The 21626-nt window shown below is 37.7% G+C and overlaps 4 protein-coding genes across 9 annotated transcripts in view; 3 read left to right on the forward strand and 1 right to left on the reverse strand.

The window, feature by feature from the left end:
* LOC105265875 (intron-binding protein aquarius) overlaps positions 1 to 4100 on the forward strand; it is a 5323-nt gene extending 1223 nt beyond the window's left edge. Inside the window, exons 3-5 of the mRNA XM_011303646.1 lie at positions 18 to 131; positions 551 to 1476; positions 1618 to 4100. Coding sequence (XP_011301948.1) covers positions 18 to 131; positions 551 to 1476; positions 1618 to 4000 — 3423 coding nt within the window. The 3' untranslated portion in view covers positions 4001 to 4100. The remainder of the gene's footprint in view (positions 1 to 17; positions 132 to 550; positions 1477 to 1617) is intronic.
* Positions 4101 to 4254: 154 nt separating this feature from the next.
* LOC105265850 (uncharacterized) lies at positions 4255 to 6172 on the reverse strand. The gene is made up of 3 exons (XM_011303617.1): positions 6081 to 6172; positions 5593 to 5816; positions 4255 to 5338 (listed from the first exon to the last, which is right to left on the reverse strand). Exons 1-3 carry the CDS (start codon positions 6114 to 6116, stop codon positions 4489 to 4491), a joined length of 1110 nt encoding a protein of 369 aa, XP_011301919.1. The 5' UTR covers positions 6117 to 6172; the 3' UTR covers positions 4255 to 4488.
* A 398-nt stretch (positions 6173 to 6570) lies between these two features.
* Positions 6571 to 8500, forward strand: FucTB (alpha-(1,3)-fucosyltransferase 10). Of its 6 annotated transcripts, none has more exons than XM_011303612.1 (6): positions 6571 to 6652; positions 6722 to 6782; positions 6851 to 6969; positions 7165 to 7384; positions 7464 to 7831; positions 8016 to 8500. In XM_011303612.1, exons 1-6 carry the CDS (start codon positions 6593 to 6595, stop codon positions 8487 to 8489), a joined length of 1302 nt encoding a protein of 433 aa, XP_011301914.1. In that variant the 5' UTR covers positions 6571 to 6592; the 3' UTR covers positions 8490 to 8500. The 6 variants fall into 6 exon arrangements, with proteins under 6 accessions (XP_011301914.1, XP_011301916.1, XP_011301913.1 ...); XM_011303614.1 differs by having other exon boundaries at positions 6722 to 6764; XM_011303611.1 differs by having other exon boundaries at positions 6574 to 6664.
* A 2782-nt stretch (positions 8501 to 11282) lies between these two features.
* LOC105265857 (uncharacterized) overlaps positions 11283 to 21626 on the forward strand; it is a 28378-nt gene continuing 18034 nt past the window's right edge. The window contains exons 1-3 of the mRNA XM_011303627.1: positions 11283 to 11681; positions 14198 to 14498; positions 15756 to 15853. Of these exons, the coding sequence (XP_011301929.1) occupies positions 11635 to 11681; positions 14198 to 14498; positions 15756 to 15853 (446 nt within the window). The 5' untranslated portion in view covers positions 11283 to 11634. The remainder of the gene's footprint in view (positions 11682 to 14197; positions 14499 to 15755; positions 15854 to 21626) is intronic.

Below are 21626 nucleotides of genomic sequence, written 5' to 3' on the forward strand. Positions count from 1 at the left end.
TTTTTTTTTGGTTTTAGTTACTGGAGATGCTGAAGTTCTACGCAAGATTTGAGATCAGTGAAGAGACTGGGGATCCTTTGACAGATCATGACATGACCCAGTTGCATTATACGAAGATTACGTCTTTGCAGGTGAGAGAGAGTTTCAATTTCGATAATTCGAATTGAGATTGAAAGAATTCAGGAAAGATTGAGAAGCCCTTGCAAACGCCTTTTTTCACTCCTTTTTCTCACTCCTTTTTTTCATCCCAGGGGATGATCTAGGTTTTTTGGAGTAAAGTGATTTTTTCATGAAATCGAATTTTTCTATCAACCAACCGTTGATTTTATACATACTTATCCCCTAGACGATAATAAAACTCTCAAACAGAAAAAATGGGAAAACAAAATTATTTTTTCCTACCGCTGGCCCGAGGGCCTGATCTACGATTTTTGTGGGACTTTTTTTCCAAAATCAAATCGTTCTATTAGCAAAAAATTGATTTCCCATATATTCCCCTCCTAGACGACAACAAATTCACACTGAAACGAAATAAAAATTTTCCACCCAGAGAGCAGTATTCGCAAAGTTCCCGGACCTCCGGAGTTTCGCCCTGGCGAACGTAGCGAGCGTGGATACGCGTGACGCCCTCCTGAAGCACTTTGGCTCCCTGAGCCCGGAAAAACTGAAAGCAATAGCGAGTTATCTGAACCTCGTTCCCCCAGAGGACCGACTGAACGACGAGAACTGGTACCGCCTGGACATGGATTTCCTCCAGGAGTTGCTAGTTTCCCGCCACGAGCGTCGTGCCTCCCAGCTGGAGGAACTCAACGAGATGCCCCTGTATCCCACCGAGGACATAATCTGGAACGAGAGCATCGTCCCCACAGAGTACTTCTCAGGCGAAGGCTGTCTAGCCCTTCCCAAGCTGAACCTCCAATTCCTCACTCTCCACGACTATCTCCTTAGAAATTTCAACCTCTTCCGTTTAGAATCGACGTACGAAATTCGACAGGACATCGAAGACTCGGTGTCTCGCTTGAGCCCCTGGAAATCGGAGGACGGTGGTGTCTACTTCGGTGGTTGGGCACGAATGGCTCAACCCATCACTCAATTCGCGGTCGTGGAAGTGGCAAAGCCCAATATCGGAGAGAAAAGACCGTCGAGGGTTCGCGCTGATGTGACGATCAATTTGAGTGTCAGGAGGGAAATAAAATCGGAGTGGGAGAATCTCCGAAAGCACGACGTGTGCTTTCTGCTGACTGTCAAGCCTCCTAATCCCATCGGTACCAAATACAGCCACAAGGCACCATTTGTGCCCCAGGTCGGGCTGACGTACGTAAGAGGCTGTGAAGTTGAGGGAATGCTTGATTCTAATGGAAGAGTTATTGAGGATGGACCTGAGCCCAGACCTATTCTTCCTGGTGATGCCAGGACTTATCGAGTCTGGCTTGACTCTAATCAGTACAGGATTGACATGGATAACGCCAGTCATGGGTACGTATTTTATTTTATTTATTATTTTAATGAATTCTTACAATATTTTTCAATATTTCTCTCTTTCTTCCGTATTGAGATAATAAAGTACAAAATTACAAAGTAGATAGCACAAATCAATCATTCCTTTCCTTCTTTTAGATCCGAAGACGTCTACGAGTCTTTTAATATAATAATGCGCCGCAAGCCAAAGGAGAACAACTTCAAAGCCGTCCTGGAGACGATTCGCGAGCTGATGAACACCGAGTGTGTTGTCCCAGACTGGCTCCACAACATAATTCTGGGTTATGGAGATCCTGGAGCGGCTCGTTACTCCAGAATGCCTGATGAGATACCGACGATGGACTTCAACGACACCTTCCTGGACATTAATCACCTGCGTTCGAGTTTTCCAGGGTATGAAATCAGGATAAAGCAGACAGATGACGAGAGAAAGCTGGAGCGTCCGTTCAGATTGACATTCGAGGATGTTGTGGCGAAGCAGGAGAACCGAGAGGAGACGAGAGTAATTTCAGTGGAGCCCCACGTGCCACCCAGCAGAGGCCCTTACAAAGCGAATCAGCCCAAGAAGAATCAGATACCTTTTACTCCCACCCAGGTGGAAGCTATTCGAGCAGGAATGCAGCCAGGTCTTACTCTGGTGGTGGGACCTCCTGGAACTGGAAAAACTGATGTTGCAGTTCAAATAATTTCAAACCTCTACCACAATTTTCCTAATCAGCGAACCCTCATCGTGACTCACTCGAATCAAGCTCTGAATCAGCTTTTTGAAAAAATTATGGCACTGGACATTGATGAACGCCATCTTCTGCGTTTGGGTCACGGTGAAGAGGCTCTGGAGACTGAGAAAGACTTCAGTAGATACGGAAGGGTCAATTACGTGCTGGCAAAGCGTCTGGATCTCCTAATGGATGTTCAACGTCTTCAAGAGTCTCTGGACGTCAAGGGAGACGTGGCCTACACCTGCGAGACTGCTGGCCACTTTTTCAAGGATCAGGTGATCACCCGTTGGGAGAAATTCGAGGAGGCAATTCACCAGAGATCGGGGGAAAATATTCTTGGGATCGTGGACGAGGAGTTCCCCTTCCACAAGTTCTTCGACAATGCACCCCAGCCTCTCTTCAAGAAAAACCACTATGACGAGGATTTGGAGATTGCCAGGAGCTGCTTCAGGTACATCGAGAGGATATTCACGCAGTTGGAGGAGTTCAGGGCATTCGAGCTCCTTCGATCAGGCCTCGATCGATCCAAATATCTTCTTGTTAAAGAGGCCAAGGTCATTGCCATGACTTGCACCCATGCCGCCCTGAAACGTCGTGAACTGGTGGACATGGGATTCAAGTACGATAATATTCTCATGGAGGAGTCTGCACAGATCCTGGAGATCGAAACATTCATTCCTCTGCTTCTGCAGAATCCACAGGATGGATACAATCGTCTCAAGAGGTGGATAATGATTGGAGATCATCATCAGTTACCTCCAGTCATCAAGAACATGGCATTTCAGAAGTACTCGAATATGGAGCAGTCGTTGTTCGCCAGGTTCGTTCGTCTGGGAGTGCCAACTGTGGATTTAGATGGCCAGGGGAGAGCTAGACCTAGTATTTGTGATCTCTACAACTGGAGGTACAAGAAACTTGGAAATTTGACGCATGTGGAGCGATCACCGGAGTATCTAGTGGCAAATGCTGGATTCTTGTATGATTTTCAACTTGTCAACGTCGAGGACTTCAATGGAGTTGGGGAGAGTGAACCGAGTGCCTATTTCTATCAGAATCTCGCTGAGGCTGAGTACTGCGTTGCGGTTTTTATGTATATGAGACTGCTGGGATATCCTGCTGATAAAATAAGCATCCTCACAACTTATAATGGACAGAAACATTTGATTAGGGATGTTATCAACATCAGGTGTGCAAATAATCCACTAATTGGAAGGCCTAGCAAAGTGACGACTGTTGATAAATATCAGGGACAACAGAATGATTACATTTTATTGAGTCTCGTGAAGACCAGGGCTGTGGGACATCTCAGGGATGCCAGACGTCTCGTTGTCGCCATGTCTAGGGCTAGATTGGGGCTTTATGTGTTTGCTAGGGTGTCACTCTTCAAGAATTGTTTTGAACTCACTCCTGCCTTTGATCAGCTCATGAGAAGACCTCTTAAACTCCAGTTGCTACCTCATGAGGGGTATCCTACACAGAGGCTCAATGATGAAGAACCCAGTGGACCTCCCATGGAAATTCAGGATATGCCACATGTCGCAAAGTTTGTTTATGATTTTTATATGAATAAAGTCAGTGGGATGAAAGAGGCGGCCAAGGGTTGGGCAAAACCTGGGAGCATTCAGGAAGCTGTTGGACCTGAACATCATGTGCCTGTTCATCCTGGGGCTGATGATGGGGGGTCTGATGACGAGGAGAGTCAGAGGCCAGAGGCTGGGGAAGAGAACAGGGAAGAGGTACAGCCACAGGAGATGCATCAGCCTATCCAGAATCTTGTGGAGGAACCCATGGAGGAAGGATGAAATAATTTCGAAAAATGTGTGTGGATAATGATCGGAATATTAAAGAATTTTCAAGAACTTGGACGGGATGTTTTTTTATTGGAGAGTACTGATGATTTTTTTCCGATCTAGGAGGCAATTGGAAATTTCAATTTAAATTCTGAGCAAATATCTCAAGGAATTGTTTGTGGATTTTGAGGATGGAATGTTGATTTCATTCAAAAGGAAATCTTCAGAAATTTACAAATGGTTTAATTGTTTATTCGTATGAATTTTATCTGGAAAAATAATATTCTACACCATGAGATTAAAATGAAGCTGAAAATCACAGGATCTATTGTTAATAATCCAAAAATACCTCAAATGCATCGATCCCCTCTTCGTTAACTATTCATTCTACGAGGAAATCGATAATTGTCTCCATAACCGGATAACCAATAGGAATTTCAAATCGAAATTATCTCAGTCCACCACTTGACACCTGAATTCATCTCACAACCATATAATTACTAAAGTTCTCTTTTGCCCCCAGTGTTCACCGCACCTTTTTTCCTACTCGAGGAGTATTTTCTCCTGTCCTTCATCTCCTCCCTGCACTTCTTGTCATTTCCCTCACAGTTGTCCTCGGCCTTGCGTTTCGTAGCAGAAGGAATGTAAGTGACATTGGAATTTACACTCATAGTTGAAAAATCGGGTTGATACTCTTCAATAGTTGTGCTGGAGCCCATGGAGCTGGGGACATAGGCTTCAGTGACCTCTAAGGACAGGAGACCTCCTTCCCAGGGTTCATACATCTCGTGCTTGGGTTCACTCTCCAAACTGGCAATTGGATTGGGTACATAAGCAGTTTCTTCCGTCAATTTCGAGCCTGAGGTCGGGGTGTACTCATCACAGTTGACAGGACAGCCCTTAGAAGTTGGCACATAAGCTTCAGTGATACCTGGAGATAGAGAGGATGTCCCAGAGGGCTCGTACATCTCGTGCTTCGATTTTTTTTTCACTGCATTTGGAACGTAAGCATTTTTCGAAGATATTTCAGGGGTATTCGGTGAGGATTCCCCTGGGGTATCTGATCTCATCTGTTTCAGGAGACTTTTTCTGCTGGGGACGTACTGCAGGTCCTTTTGTGAGCTCTGACTGTTCTCGATGTCTGGAGGCACGTATTCCTCGTCATTCCTCTCCATTGAACCTCTCACTCTTGGTTGAGGACTGTCTTTCTGATCAGGACACTTGGAAATATTTTCTGATTTTGTTTTATCAACTTTGGAGGACTTCTCGTCGTGACGACGTTTTGCTGGTGACACCCTGGCTTTTATCGTGGGGAGGGATGTGGGGTCCTTTGGGGCCTCGTAAGAGTAGCTAAAATGATTTCAATATTCAATTTTGAGAGATAATTAATTTCTAAGCGTTAATTAAGATAAGTGAGTATTTAAGTTCTGATACACAGATTTCTCTCGTAAACTACTCATTTTAGGAGAATATGTCAAAAAACTTTTGTTGTTGAAAATTTAATCAACTACAAAAAAGTGATATGGTATTTTTTCAGTAAATCGATAGCCTTCGAGATAAATCGATAAATGCAAAATGATGTGGGAAATTCAGACTAATCTTACATGACATCCATTCCTCGAGTGGATTTCCTCCTCTCCAAGCTTTTCCTTTCATTATTTTCATGAGATATTTTACTATTCCTTAGTCCAGCCCGTTGAATTATTTTATACAAAGAGGACCAATCCTCTAAACTCAACCACTTGTTCGTAGAAATTCTTTTTCCATTAATTTCCACTGATTTTTGTTTGATTGTTATGATGGCTGTGGCCGTGCAATTCTCCGAAATCTACAAGTAAATCAAAAAATCCAAAAAACTTCAGCAATTAATTCACCATAAATGAATAAAAAATTAAAGAACATTGAGTAACACAGACTGTTTATAATTTATTTTAAGAGGTTCACCCAATTAAGGAATGGGACGATTTAAAATTAAAAAACCGACAGTAGTGTTCAATTGTTGTTTTAACAACAATACATCATTGTAAATTGTTTAGAAACAGCTGTTTGGGCAGTGTGAGTAATTGAACCAGCTGTTGACACAGTGACCTACCTTGATGACCTCCAGATACTGTCCATCTCGAAACATCACGATGTAAATTAATTCCCGTGATTATTTTGACCAGCCAATGGAACAAAACAAAACGATAGTTGTCGATGTGCAATGGAGCAATCACCCCTCCACATGTGCAATCACGTTTTCACGTCTTGGATGACGACGGCGTGGGCGAAGGAAATTCTATTCCATCTGCGGCACCTGTTGGGCACCAATCAGCTGATCCCACCAGTTCGTTATTTGTCCCACACTTTTACTCCACTCTTCACCAATTTGAAGATAATTTGCAGCTTTGCGTGTTATTTATAAATAAAGAGTGATAAACAGGTGACAATGACAGATATTTTGAGACAGAAAAACCGGGGGAGAGCTGAAATGGAATTTACTAGTGGAAGAACTATTTTTTATCTTCTATATTTCCTGCTGGACATCCGGTGATTCATAACCTTGAGGAGTGATCGAATGAGGAATTAAATGTTGAGAGATGTTTAATATCAGGAAGAATCACCATGTGTTGGATGAAATTTCGAACGTTTCTTCTTATTGCTGGTTTTTTTGGAGCTTCACTGGTGATTATCCAGGTAGATATTCTATTGTTAATTGGAGAAGTTTTTTTATTAACTGTTAATGATTTACAGATTCGTCTGACCCCTAGTGATGAAGAAACATCAATTTCTGGAGGTGAACTGGTCGATTTCTGTGCGAGGAATTTGTTTAAATTAATCTGGCTCGAGTGAATTATTAATTAACGATTGATTTTTGTGCAGATGACCCAGTGATCTTATGGTGGACACCTTTTGGGTCTGATGGAGCCTCCAGAACGTGTGGAAAATTCAAGTGTATTTTTACACAAGACAGAGTTTACTGGAATCATCAGAATCTCAAGGTTATTATAAAAATTCCCATATCTATTACGTTTGAATATTTATTTTGACTTTTCAAAGAATTTCTCGTTTTACATAGAATAATCCCAATTTGAAATCCCGAGACAAGTGGCTAATACTTCCTATGAATTTTGCGGAACTGCAGTTTAGTAATCAGTTATGAATTCGATTCGATAATTTATGTGTGAAATTTGTAGGCAATTTTATTTTATGGCAGTAATTTGGAAATTCACGATCTCCCAGTGCCCAGAGGATCTGGCATTAAATGGGGATTACTCCACGAGGAATCACCCAGGAATAATTTGATGTTCGTTCACCAGGAGACACTCAGGCTTTTCAATTACTCATCGACATTCAGTAGATTCAGTGACGTCCCCTTGACGCTCGTTGATTTACCTGGAGAAGAGGATTTATTAAGTATTTAATTTTCATAAATTTATATTTTTCAATTTCTTTATCTATCCACGATTTCATATATTTCGATTTATTTTGACAGGCAAAAAGTATTTTATCCCCACAAAAGAGAAAAACAGACTGATGAACGAGGAAAATCTGTCTCCCCTGCTCTATCTCCAGTCAAACTGTGATACTCTCAGTGAAAGAGACTTATATATCTCCGAATTGATGAAATACATTGCTGTTGATGCGTATGGAGCTTGTCTGAATAATCGAAAGCTCCCTGGGCCCTTGAGGGACAATTACATCGGACGTTTGAACAGCGGCGAATTGAAAAAATTCGTTGGCAAATATAAATTCACGTTGGCCTTCGAAAATGCTGTCTGCGAGGATTACATCACTGAAAAGCTCTGGAGGCCACTGACTGTCGGCTCTGTACCTATTTATTACGGTTCTCCATCCTTTAAGGTGAATTATGGTACACTGAGAAGAAATTATTTATACTATAATTATGGATAGAAATGATATATACCCCAATTAACTAGACAAACATTTCAATTGTTGATAGTTGATAGAAATCATTCTTCTCAGTGGAATGATGAGGAAAAAAAATTAATCTCAGACATTTAATTGTTTTTTACTCGAAAAATAGGACTGGCTTCCGAATAATTCATCAGCTGTCGCAGTCCAGGATTTTAAATCTCCGAAAGATCTAGCTGAGTTTCTTCATCAATTAATGAAAAATGACACATTGTATGAGCAATATCTCTCTCATAAATTAATCCATGAAATTCGTAATGACAGGCTTCTGGAAAATCTGAGGAAAAGGCCCAAGGGGTTGTTCAGTGTCTTCGAATACTATCTCCGTAACTTTGAATGTCAAGTGTGTGAAAAAATCCATCGAAATGAGTCTCGAACGGTTTCAAAAGAAGAATACAACTGTGAAAAACCGAGTGAGAAATTCAATTACAATAGAAAAATCGTGAAAAATTCGTGGATCGATGTCTGGAATATCGAAAAATGCGGTGGAAAATTATTGACTGAGTATTTATTGAAGAATCAAAGCGTTAAATCAACTGAGTTTAATGCAAAGAAAATGGAGATGCATAAAGAAAATAAATGTTGATACTATTTAAAGATTCGTATTCCATACTCCAAAGTCCCCTTTCGAGGCTATCGAATAAATCAAAACAAAGATATTAATATAGAATAAAATAATCTCATAAAAACGTGAGGAACCCGATATTTTCGCTGATGGTAAATTACCATTCACAGAATAATTAATTCACAATGCCAGAATTTTCCAGAAGGTGTCTCCTCTCTCCAGAAATCCTGAAAAACTAGCAAGACTAAAGAGAAAAATTCGATTTTCTCCAATTTGGATTTTACGACTGTCAGAAGATGGAATACATCATAAATATCCGAAGGCAACAATCCTCATTGCCCCAATTACTTTCAATTCTCCGTCTAACCATGAAAATTCCACGTAAACTTCAATCACCCGAGACTCCACTGAAACTTGTAAATAAAAAACAAAAAAAGCGGGTCAATAATATTTCCAATTTCCTACCAACTAGAAATGGCATTTTTATATTCAAAACTCGGTAAACTCAATTCCAGGGTGAAATAGGGAAAATGTTCCAGGGTAAAGGTGCACTGGTTACTCGCATTTTGAGAGGTCACTTAATCATGGAGGAGATGAGGGGGTAGGTGGAATAAGGGTGGGTAAAAATTTTAAATTGTCTCTGGGTGAAGTTGGCAGGTGAGTAGTCATAACCGGAGTAAGTCTCAGGGTCTATTCATTCATGGGGTGAATATACAGTTTGCATGGATTGAAATTGCACGGAGTTTCCTGGAACGATTCTGTCTAATGTTCCAAAGTTCCTATACCGCAGTTTGAAAGTTTCAAGCATGAGGCATTATCCTGGGCCGTAAATGAGGTGTGTCATTAATGTATGGATTTACGTTGAGGTACCAGAGCCGCTTGAGTGGAGGCTTAGGAACGTCGACAACCTAACCGGATAGACACCATCACATGACATCAATTAAAATTATCGAATTTGGGGAATTGAGGTGATTAGATTCATGTGACATAGTCACCGAGTTATCACGCTGGAATTACATTTCGGGGGAATGGTATGTAATTACATTTTTTTTCATAACTTTTAGATGAAAATGTGTCGATTGCTTTTTCGATCAAAATTACGATATTCATATTTATACCGATATCTTAATTAAATAAAATTATAAGGCTAATATAATATTACAATTCTATAATTACAATATGAAATTCATGATCTATGAATTATTCTGACATGCAAACCTGTAAAAATACCATCGATTAATAAAATCGATTTATTTATCTACCACGAATTGCAAATTTTTCCGATTGTCCTGAAAATCGATCGATGTGATCGAACAAAAATTATCTCACAATTCTCTTTGAAATGTAAACTTAAAGTTTTCCTCAAATAATTTATTAAAAATATTTTTCAAAATAACAAACTCTCGATGCCATAAAGGATTTCGTAGCTTTTGAATTTCAGTGCAGAGTCCACTGGTCCGTAGACTCTGGAAAATAAAAAGAATGGAGGGGATCATGGATATTGCAGGGTATTTTCGCTGGAAAAAAATATCAAATCAATCAGACGTAAATGTGAGTTGACAAATGGCATTAAGGATGAGATAGATCACGGTGGAGTGGCTCTTAAGGAGTTTCCCCCATAGCCTCCGAGGATGATTCGTTGGCTGTGACTTATAATACCTAAATAATGCATCATCTCAGAGTATACAAGACAGGAAAGGTTCCCTTTTCCCTGATAATCACATTAGACTCTGCCCTTTGTTCATCCCTGGGTTTTAGACTCTCGAACCCTTCGCTGAAATTTCCAAGTTCCCCCATGAGCCTTATGGTACTGACTTATTATCCATCGGGATGACGTAGCCCAATCAGACTAACTTCAAACTCTAGGGACGCCCTTTCATCTTGGGGATTTATTTTCAAATTCTTTCCCCGCTAAACTTACATTCTTTTTTATATACTGTTTCTTTTGCCGTACATAACACTTTATTCGTCGGGCTTGATGAGAGCTTTCGGTAAATAGAGGGGATTCCTGATAAATTTGGGGAACGACAATTTCTTCTCTCATTTGGAGGATCCGTTGGAGTAAATATTTGACGTCTTATGAATGGAAAATTAGTTGAGGCGGAAATTCATAAGAGAAAGAACACGTGAATCAATGCTTAACATGCGAATTTCATGGTTTTTTCAATATTTTTATTTCATTATTTTTCATTATTTCATAGAAAGTATTTTCTAGGGTAATATAGCTTCTACCCCTTGGAATATTTTTTCCTTTCTCTTTCCCTTATCGGAACCTCCCTGACCGTAAAATATATTTTGAAAATATTGAAGTATTATGAAAAGTAATGAATGACTCTGCATTTTCGTTCTTTACTTAGGCGAAATTAGGGAAAATTCCAGAGGCATGTGGCAATAAACTACCCTCATTTGAATAAGAAAAATAAAACGTGGAAGGAGTGGAAGGAGCGGAAGGAGTGGAAGGAGTGGAAGGATAATTTTGTATCCAAGGAAATCCTCGAAAAACCAACAATGGTTATACTTATCAGATAAATTTAACGTACTCTCTGGAAGTTTTGGCTCCATCGAAAAGCAGCCATTAATTTTTGTTGTATGACCCTCCGGAGTCTCTCGAGATTATTCTTAGAACAGTGTTGCGCCCATTCGTAGTGGAAAAGAGATGAAGAAAGCCAACTGAAGTATCTCGAGAGGAATATGAAGTGTAAAAAGAGAAGATGCCATGAGTCTCAGCTGTAGAAATCCTCTGGGTTGGGATGAGAACCCATGAAACAACTTTTCGTTGGGTATTTTCATCGTCCAACCAGTAGAACACGTGCATTCACCCGGTGAACGTAAACCCGAAATTCTCTATACATTCAATATTTTTCACTTTGTCGAGAAAGAGAGAGAAAAAACAATTTTTTCAACACACTTCATTTCGTATATTTTGTTTGAGTTTTCTGTCATTTTTTTTTTCGTTTCGTTTTGTTTCGTTGGGGTGGAGAAAACTCTTTTTACCTGTTATCTCGATTGTTTTTATTTGTTTGACTGCAGTTCGTACACCCGTGATTGGTAAAATTGTCAGTAAAATGCACGAGGATAAAATGAAAACAATGGGATAACGGAGGGACTACTGTTGTTTTTTTTTATTTCGGAGGGGAGTAACTGAAAATATCTGAAGGGCAATTAAATGGCGAATATTAAAGTGGCTGTGAGAGTCAGACCAATTTCCCACAGGTTTGTGTTCATAAATATATTAATTAGCTTGGCATGAGTTTTCGGTCTTCATTGAATCGTGGGGTATCCTCAGGGTTCGATGAGAGCTTCCGGAGTTTTGGAAAAATCCAACACTTTTATCGAAATTCTTATCGGGTTGCAGCTTCAGAAAATTACAAGGAATGCGCATGGAGTTTTTTTCATTTTATCATCGAAAAATGGTGGAAGCTGTTAATTTGAGTTTAATTACCAAACCTTCGAGTCAATTCATTTATGAATTTTCAAAATAGAATTCAGTGACAGCCCTGAAAGTTTCCCTGCGTTTTTGGATAAAATTTATAATTCTCGATAAACTAGGAGAAGTACCTGATTTTTATTTAAAAAATGTAACCAAATATCTCTACATTGAAATTCTCATCTAAAGAATGGTTTCAATAACAAGTTTCGAATTTTTTTCTTTTTTCTTTTTTTTTTTTTGTGAGACTGCTTGAAAAACTAGAGCAAAAATTTCCCGATGAATAGAAAATCTTGAGGTTGCTGGTAAAACGTCGCGAAAGATAAATAATTCATCTCATCCCCCAGCCCCTGATTCGATTACAGATGTTCCACGCCAGGAAACGTCAATCAAGACTGAAATGAGATGGTCAGAGTATAGAAAAATGTGACATGAATTTGATTGGTAACACGATATATTTGAAGCATTATTGACTCGTTTGGTTATATTATTGAGTCCTCGGGTTGATCTGAATACGAAGTATATTTGGGATGCAGGTGGAGAATAGGATTTTGATGCGTCTCATGTTTAGAGACACGAAAGGCGGCCCTGTTGTACTATATTTAGATATTTCGAGTGATGGAAGTAGAATGGAGTTGGGAGTACTAGACTGCAAACCGTGTGGTGCTTTTGAGTGACATGAATCGTTGGTGGATACCATATCACGGTCACCCCCCTAGAACAATGCCTTCGCGTGGTACATAATCCTAAGAAAAAACAAACAATACGATATAAACAAATGATATCCAGGATCTCAGGGGAATCAAGCCCAGACCTCATTCCTTTCTGTATCAGTTATTTAGCTGCAAACGAGATAGAAATGAATCACGAACAAGCGATTTCCGATCAATAATGTTGTTTATTCGATTTTATACCAATCGGTATATCCAAACAGGCGATACTTGCAATTACTCTTGTTATATTGTTATTTATGATGAGTCGGGGTTTGCGTTGTCGATTTATAAGTTGTCAGTTCGATAATAGAGACTCACGAATTTTTTTGAGGATTTATGGAATTGATGGATTTTAATATTCGTTGTTTGATAAATAACAAAATTATTTGATTTTGGGGGAAGGAAGGGTATTCGATGGATAAAATGTATAACAATATATTTAATATAGTCCTCGGGGATAGTTTTTCATTTTATAATGATTGAGTTTGAAATTATTATTATATTATCGGTTGATTGAAATTATTTTTCATTGAACGATTGAATTAAAAAAAAATTCTAATAAATATTTATACGATTATGTGTGAGATTATGTGATGCGTATGTGGATTTATATTTTATATGTTTATAATCCTCATTGAATTGAAACAAAGAAATTAACAGATTTTGAAGAAAAGTCTAAATGGATGAAATTATTGGAAAACATCAGATTTTTATAAAATAATGCTGTCGAAATGAGTGAGATTTTTCCCTTTTTCCAACATTATTATAAATTTTAAATTTGAAATAACAATGTTGTACAGTATAATGATATAATTAGACAATTCCATAATTGATAAAAATCCACTCTCTTGAAGCAGTCTTTTTTTTCGCAGCCCCACCCCTAGGAAAAAACAAGACTTGTTGAGTTTAAATAAATCCAAACATTGAGCCACTGAAATAATTGCAATTCGTTTGAGTACGACCGCGGATCGGTGGGAAAAAGGGATTTAAAAGCATCACGCAAGGAGTTTGAGGATCATCGAGAGAGCGACACGCCTGAAAATTTACCACCGGGGCGGTTCACAGAGTGGAAAAAAAAAACTAAAGGGGATGAAATGAAGAGAGAAGCAATCGTCGAAATGGCGAGGGGATGGGGGTGGATATGACTTTGCCCAGTGGCGTGTTATCGCAAAGCAGAATCTTATTTATTTCGTCACGCCAAAACTCGTCACGGATTGAAAAATGGGTGACCCGAAAACTTGCACTTCTAACAGTTTCGACCTATCGATCGCTTGAGTGAAGCAATGCATGTTATTTTTTTTTTCTCTGTTCTTTCCTGTGTACCCAGAGAGAGATAATCGATGCGAATCATTCATATAATTCGATTGATATTTACAAATAAAATACTTCTACTATCAGGTATTTGAACTTTTAAATTCCCCGCTTTTTCCCGCGTAGATTTTGCTGATTTTTTTTTAGTGCGATAATTTCGCAATTGTTTAAAGTCAGTTTGACGAATTTATGGGCTCAAAGGATAATTGAGTGATTATTATTAAAATGATTGATTGTTGTTAATTGATGCTTTTTAAAATTCTTAAAAAACTTTTCAGAGAGATTAACGTTACGGGGTCGGATGTGGTTGTTCGTACTGGGTCTCGTGAGGTTTCCCTGACAAATCTGAAGGTGTCGTCCAGCAAAGCAGGCGACAGCCGCGAACGAACGAAGCGATACACATTCGATTATTGCTTCGATTCCTCCGATCCAATATCGGAAAATTATGCTAGTCAGGAGAGAATATATTCGACAATCGGTGAATCAGTACTTGCGACTATTTTCAGTGGATACAACTCTTGTCTCGTCGCTTATGGACAGAGTGCGTCCGGAAAAACTTACACTATGATGGGGACGAAGGTAAATTATTATTTAATCCCACTTGAAAAAATTTTACATTTGTTTTTTTGGTGACCTATCAAAATATGAAAAAATTATCGCTTCCAGATATTATAACTAAAAATATTTAAATAAAAGATATTATTTCGAAACATCACAGGAACAACGAAAAAACCAATAAATTGTCATTTGTGGTATGTAATTGTTAACCGACGAAATTTTCATCACGAGAACGTCATGAGAAAATAATTGAGGGCAATAATAATTTACCAGTATAATACTTCGGTGCACAAAACAATTTATTTCATAATCCTTCAATTTGTATTTTTTTTTTAAATATAATATAATGATATCATAACATATCGCCTTGTAATATTTTTTGGAATATTTTGGGAACTAATATTATTATCGCATAAAATTCAGAGCCACCGTATTTTTGGATTTTTATAATATTATGGAAATTTGTTTAAAATTGCTGCAGAAAGTTAAGGTCTCATAATTTTTAATAATTTTCAATTTATACAGTGATAATAATAAGTGTGAGCAATTCAATATCAAACATTCGATGTTTTCGATATTGAAAATTATCAATGACAATTTACAATTTTTCTGAAAATTTCCAATTTGTTAAATATTTCAAATAAAATAAGAAAGGGTAATGAATGATAAACCGTTAAAACTGAAAAATATAATGAATAAAAAAAATGAAAATAATGAGTAAAATTCACATTAAATTGGACTAAACTTTCCTCAGTTGATAATAAACTGGCCCGCATTTCGTATAATTTTCATTAATTACCAACAAAAGCGCACGTGCACTGTTCCGTGAAATATGATTTCAGTGTTTGTTTAATTAATTAATGAATTACATTCCGTAACAATTGATTCGCATAAACACAGCTCGCCAAGCGAGAGAATGAATATTTGGGTGGAATGATATAATTGAAGTAAAACGATATGAGCCCAGTGTTAATTCATCCGTGAGAAACACCTCCAACCAACATTATTAATGAGATCTACTATTCGATAGTAATGACGGTGATTCAACCCGTCAAGATATTTTCATCTCTCAATAGCATATTCATTTGCATTCCGTTTTACGTTCGAATTATATCACATTATGACTCGCACGTTTGTCAGAGTTAATCAGTTTTATGAGCCCACGGTTGATTTGATTGATTATTTACAGATGAATGAGGGGCCGGTGGTTATGAGGAACATTCATTATGACGATGACGAGAAATTCCGGGGTTATTCATTTTTTTTATGATTTTCTAGGATGATCCTGGGCTGATACCGAGGATCTGTAATGGGATTTTTGCACGTGTTGCTCAGCGTAATGAGACCAGCCAAGAGTCTTTCAGAATTTCCGTGAGGTGAGACTCATTTCTTCCACACATTTTAAGTACATTAATTATGGGTTCACACTTTTTACTCATTTTTTTCATGACCCAGATATTCTTTATTTAGGGGATGCCTGGGTTAAATGCACACCCATTAAACATTTTTCCATTCTTCATTTCTAATATTTCGCTATTTTGCAACAGATATATATTAAGTATAAACATTAATTAGGTATTTCGAAATTAGTTGATTGGTAGACTAGCAAGAGGGATTCTACAAAAATATTAAAAAACAAATAGTGCGAAAAAATCGGTAATTTTAATCGGTTGTACAAACACAATTAAAAAAATTACGGTTTTCAAAACTATAAATTTGACATTTGTTAATTGCCAATACCTTAATTTTAATGAAAACATGTCAATATTCTCCGTTAATGAGAACGCTAAACGAAATTTCTTCGCTTTCTTCCTAAAAATTGGAGAATAAAGCTATCAGAATGAATTGAACGAAAGAATTCGACAATGAATTGATAAAATGAAATAACTGGAATGCATAATTAAAAAAAAAATGAAACCTGTGGCATTTTTCTGCGGGACACGAGAAAATGTGAATGTGAAATAGTAATGGGCACTCATTGAACTTTCATAACTAATCAGTGGATGGACGAAGATTTATGTATACTACTTGAATGAAAATATACCTCTATATACCTATATATACCTATATATGGGGAGCTATTTGTGGTGGAAATGGTATACAATACACGCCATTAACTTCAATTAATTGGAAGTTACTCCCTTCATTCGTAAATTATAATATGACATCAAATATTGGATGTCCCATTGAAGTCCATTCTATTTGCTTTCCACCGAGAAAAATTCACAGAAAATGATCTCCTGAAAGTGTTGCAATTACAATTATCCTGTAAGAATTATCCAAATATCATATATATATATCCCCGCACGACTCCTATTTTTTTCGAATGCAGTTCCGGTATAATTACAAGATATCCGGATAAATATTCCTCTTCACTCTCGGCTAATTGAATTCTCTTCTTTTTATTAATTTTCTCCATTACTAAGATGACTTGATAATCACGTAAAAAGGGAATAAAAGGGGATAGAAGTTCTTTCCTCGTCGCCTTGAGTCCTTAATCAGCTGTTTCCATCAGCTGTCCTAAAATAAGACTCAGACCAATCTTTCAATTACTCATCTCCTTCAATAACTGAAAAGATGTCCGTCAAACTAATGAATCCAGCCGATTCACTTGCCTCAATTAATACCGGAAGTTGTGAATAAAAGGAGAAGCTGGAGGATTAAATTAAATGGAATTTTCCATGAATAAATAATGATCTCCAAAGGCTCAGGATAATTTTGTCGATAACGGGGCGTGTGGAAGCCAACAAACGGTGATAGGGGGTCGTGTCGATTTCCAGATGCTCATAGACACGCCATAGTCGGTTTATTACACCAGCAATTACCCTTGCATCAGAGCAGTCCTAATGCACACACCAGTAATCATTAGGAAACAGTGAAAATCGGAGTAAGGGATTCGGTCAAGGTCCTGTGTCCCTTCGGTGATTCAACATCGTATCCAGTTGAATTCCAATTTCAAACAGTTGCTATAACTATTCGGGAAACAAAAGTTTCAACGAACAAATTACAAGTTGAATTTGCTAACTTGAGGAGTTTTGATTTAATAAAACGTAAGTACTTATTTTCAATCTCTCCTCGACTGACGGGAATTATCTGCAAGTTCTGGATCGAGTAATTCACTTTTTGGTGGGTGTTTCACTGTTTTTAATTAATTAGAATTCATCGAGTCGTTTTGAAATTCATCAGTTCTTTTTCATTGATCGATTTATATTTTTGGAAATTTGTGAATTCATGGTCTCAAAACAATTCTTGACGTATTTTTCCCTAATCAACAATTTAATTTAATAAATTTAATTAAAATCCAATTATCAGATCCTGATTAATCATTTTTCATTTTGCAATTCAAATTTCGAATAATTCAATGAATAATTCAAATTAATAATAATTATAATAATAAAGCTCTTGGAGTTCTGCTTGGATGCTAAACAAATTAGGAATCCATAAAAATAGAGAGTGAATACTCCAAACAAGGGAAATAAATCGGTTTAAAATTGGTGTTAAATCCACGTGCTGGAGGTGCACGAGGCAGAAGCCACGAGGTCTAGTAAATAGCATTCCACCTAGTCATCAGGTTTACAAGACAAAGGGATGAAGTGAAAAAGGGAGGAGTGGGGTTTACACAAATGGTGAGTCGTGGGAGGCATTTCTGGTGGCCTCGATGTGTCTAAGCTCAGTACCTCGTGACTCGCAATCCTAGACGGACGGAAAAGCACATTGAACTGTGGTAAGAATTGAATTCTATCGTTCCCCAGTGAATTATTCCCCCTCGCCCCCTACCCACCCCAAATAAAAATATAACACTTTATCAAATTAGCTGACGATTGCAGTCAAGTAAGAGTAATCACTCCCGGATATCCCTCCAATCTGGATAACTACCTCAAGCCATTCGTCATTGTACTATTTCTTGATGCAATACCAAATCGATTCGTTGAAATATCCTTGGTGCTACCGTGAATCATCATTGTACTTCCAAAGTTCTGGATATTACGGGCAGCCCCATGCCACTGGAAAAAATTCATAATTCATTTTTATCGATGATGTCCTGTGATGATGTCGAAAATTCAGGGGGTGAAACCCCCGCGTTTTTGAGGATTACATTTTGTTTAATTATGAGGAGGTGCACTGATGACATTTTTCTGAAATTTCAGGCCTCAGGAATTTTCCATTATATGAGGTTGAATTCAATTGCAGTTAAAAATGGCTAGTAAATTTCTGGTCCGATTGAAAATTCAAGGAAATGGGTTTTCTTGTTGAATGGTAATTGAGTTTTTAATGAAAGCTTCGATTTTCATGCCTGTTGTGAGGGTAGAATATAAAATAAAACTATTTTCAAGAGATTGGAAATTCAGGAATGTTATTTCAATTTTCAACATTAGAATTTCGGTTACCGGAATATTGAACTGTTAAGAATTTCTAGCTGGTCTATTAAAGAAAAAATCTCATTGCTACAATTTTCCTGACAAATTATCGATCGCATTGACCCGGAAAAATATCATTTCTTTGCGCTCTGTTATTATTTAATGACTCACAAAGTTTCAAGGCTGTGCGAATTTTTTCCCGTGTTTTTTCTCAACTTTTCAAAAGGAATAAAAAAAAACTAAACAAAAAACGCATAAAAATAATTGCATCACCACGAAAATTAATGGCCCATTAAACAATGACAAATCCCAAAAAACTTTTCACGTGCATCCCCTGTCGCAAATCTTATCGCAGAAAAATGGAAAAAAAGAGGAACGGTGATTTTCGGCAGAAAGGACGAACACGTTACTTGTCCGGTAATTATTGTCCTTTCGAATAGGGCAAAAAGGGGCAAAAAGGGGCAAAAAGGGGTACAAAAGGGTAATGTTTAGTGATAAAAAAATGAAGTTGAATAATATAGGTTGAGTAAAGAGGGAAATGTGGCAGAAGCTCCTCCGGGTACTTGTGTTTCTCGTGTAGCGAGTAAAATATGTCAGTTTACGATGGACATCCCCAGGTACTGTAGCTAAAATCGTTGAGTTGAATATCACGGGCTCTCGTGTACATGCGTTTTACTCCTTTTTTTTCTTCTTTTTAGATACATTCCTCTTCTATCTCACGCTCTTTGGCCTTCTGACATCAAACATATTGTAGAAGCTCTCACCCTCAATTCTCCTAAAGAATAAAGTGCGGAACAAATAAAGCTGGCGATCGAAATTGAACGATAAAAGTTTTTACGCTTTGCCAGACATTCAGTGTGAATCGTATCAAGGATTGTAAGGAGGAAACAAATATTATCACTGCTATCTTCTCTTTTACGACCTTGAGTTTGTATTTCACCGGATCTCACCTTCTTTTTACTCCTCCGTTCGTTTATCGCTATTTTTAATTGACTGATTGATGAATCACCGGTGGTAAATAACACTTGAAATTCGTTTATTTCTTTTTATTTTCCGGTAATGCTTCATTATTCAGACATTAGAACGCGATAAAAATATTGTCAAATTTCAGCAAATACCTCTTTGTTCTCATGTTCTCCTGATACTTTTTCCGGAATTTTGAATTTTTAAATTTCAGCAAACACCTCTTTGATTTTCATGTTCTCCTGATACTTTTTCGAAAATTTTGAATTCTTCAATCTCAGTGAATACCTTCTCGATTGTCATGTTCTCCTGATACTTTCTCGGAAATTTTGAATTTCCAAATTTCGGTGAATACCTTCTCAATTTTCATGTTCTCCTGATACTTTCACGGAAATTTTGAATTTCTACATTTCGGTGAATACCTCCTTAATGTTCATATTCTCCTGATACTTTGTCGAAAATTTTGAATTTTTTAATTTCAGTGAATACCTCCTCGATTGTCATGTTCTCCTGATACTTCTTGGAAATTTTGAATTTCCAAATTTTGGTGAATACCTCCTTAATTTTTATGCTCCCGTGATACCTTTTCAAAAATTTCGAATTTTCACATTTCAGTGAATACCTCCTCAATTGTTATTCTCTTCTGACACTTTTTCACAAATTTCGAATTTTTCAATTTCAGGGAATATCAATTTCGTAACGCAGAAAATAACATTTACTTCGTCCGCTGCTCCCTCTGACAGTTACCGAGTCGGCAGACGGGTAGACACCCCACCACTCTTGGCGTGTGGCCCCCTCCCACTCTTGGTGTGTGGCCCCCTCCCACTCTTGGGGTGCAGTACAGCAATGCCAATGGGGTCACTCAGACCCCCAATGGTGGGGTGTCTGCCCGTCAGCCGACTCGGTAACTGCCTCAGTAGCAGTCCCGCTGTCAGAGGGGGCAGGAGACCATTTCCAAATTTCCAACGATACCACATTTCGGTGAATACCTCCTTAATTTTCATGTTCTCCTGATGCTTTTCTAAAAATTATGAATTTCACAATTTCAGTGAATACCTCCGCGACTTCCATGCTCCCCTGATACTTTTTCGAAAATTTTGAATTTTTCAATTTCCGTGAATACCTCCTCGATTTTCATGCTCTCCTGATACTTTTTTCAAAATTTTGAATTTTTCGATTTGAATGAATACCTTCTCAATTGTCATGCTCCCCGAATACTTTTTCGGAAATTTTTAATTTTTCAATTTCAGTGAATACCTCCTGGATTGTCATGTTCTCCTGATACTTTTTCAAAAATTTTGCATTTTTCAGTTTCAGTGAATACCTCCTGGATTGTTATGTTCTCCTGATACTTTCTTGAAAATTTTGAATTTTTCAATTTCCCCGAATAGCTCCTTGATTTTCATGCTCCCCTGATACTTTCTCGGAAATTTTGAATTTTTCAATTTCAGTTAATACCTCCTGGATTGTCATGTTCTCCTGATACTTTTTTAAAAAATTTGAATTTCAAAATATCCGTGAACGCCTCCTCGATTTTCATGCTCCCCTGATACTTTCTTGAAAATTTTTAATTTTTCAATTTCAGTGAATACCTCCTGGATTGTCATGTTCTCCTGATACTTTTTTAAAAATTTTGAATTTCAAAATTTCCGTGAATGCCTCCTCGATTTTCATGCTCTCTTGACACTTTCTTGAAAATTTTTAATTTTTCAATTTCAGTGAATACCTCCTGGATTGTCATGTTCTCCTGATACTTTTTCAAAAATTTTGAATTTTTCAGTTTCAGTTAATACCTCCTGCATTGTCATGTTCTCCTGATACTTTTTCA

Source organism: Fopius arisanus, unplaced genomic scaffold, assembly GCF_000806365.1.
Source record: "Fopius arisanus strain USDA-PBARC FA_bdor unplaced genomic scaffold, ASM80636v1 scaffold00032, whole genome shotgun sequence".
Taxonomy (NCBI): domain Eukaryota; kingdom Metazoa; phylum Arthropoda; class Insecta; order Hymenoptera; family Braconidae; genus Fopius; species Fopius arisanus.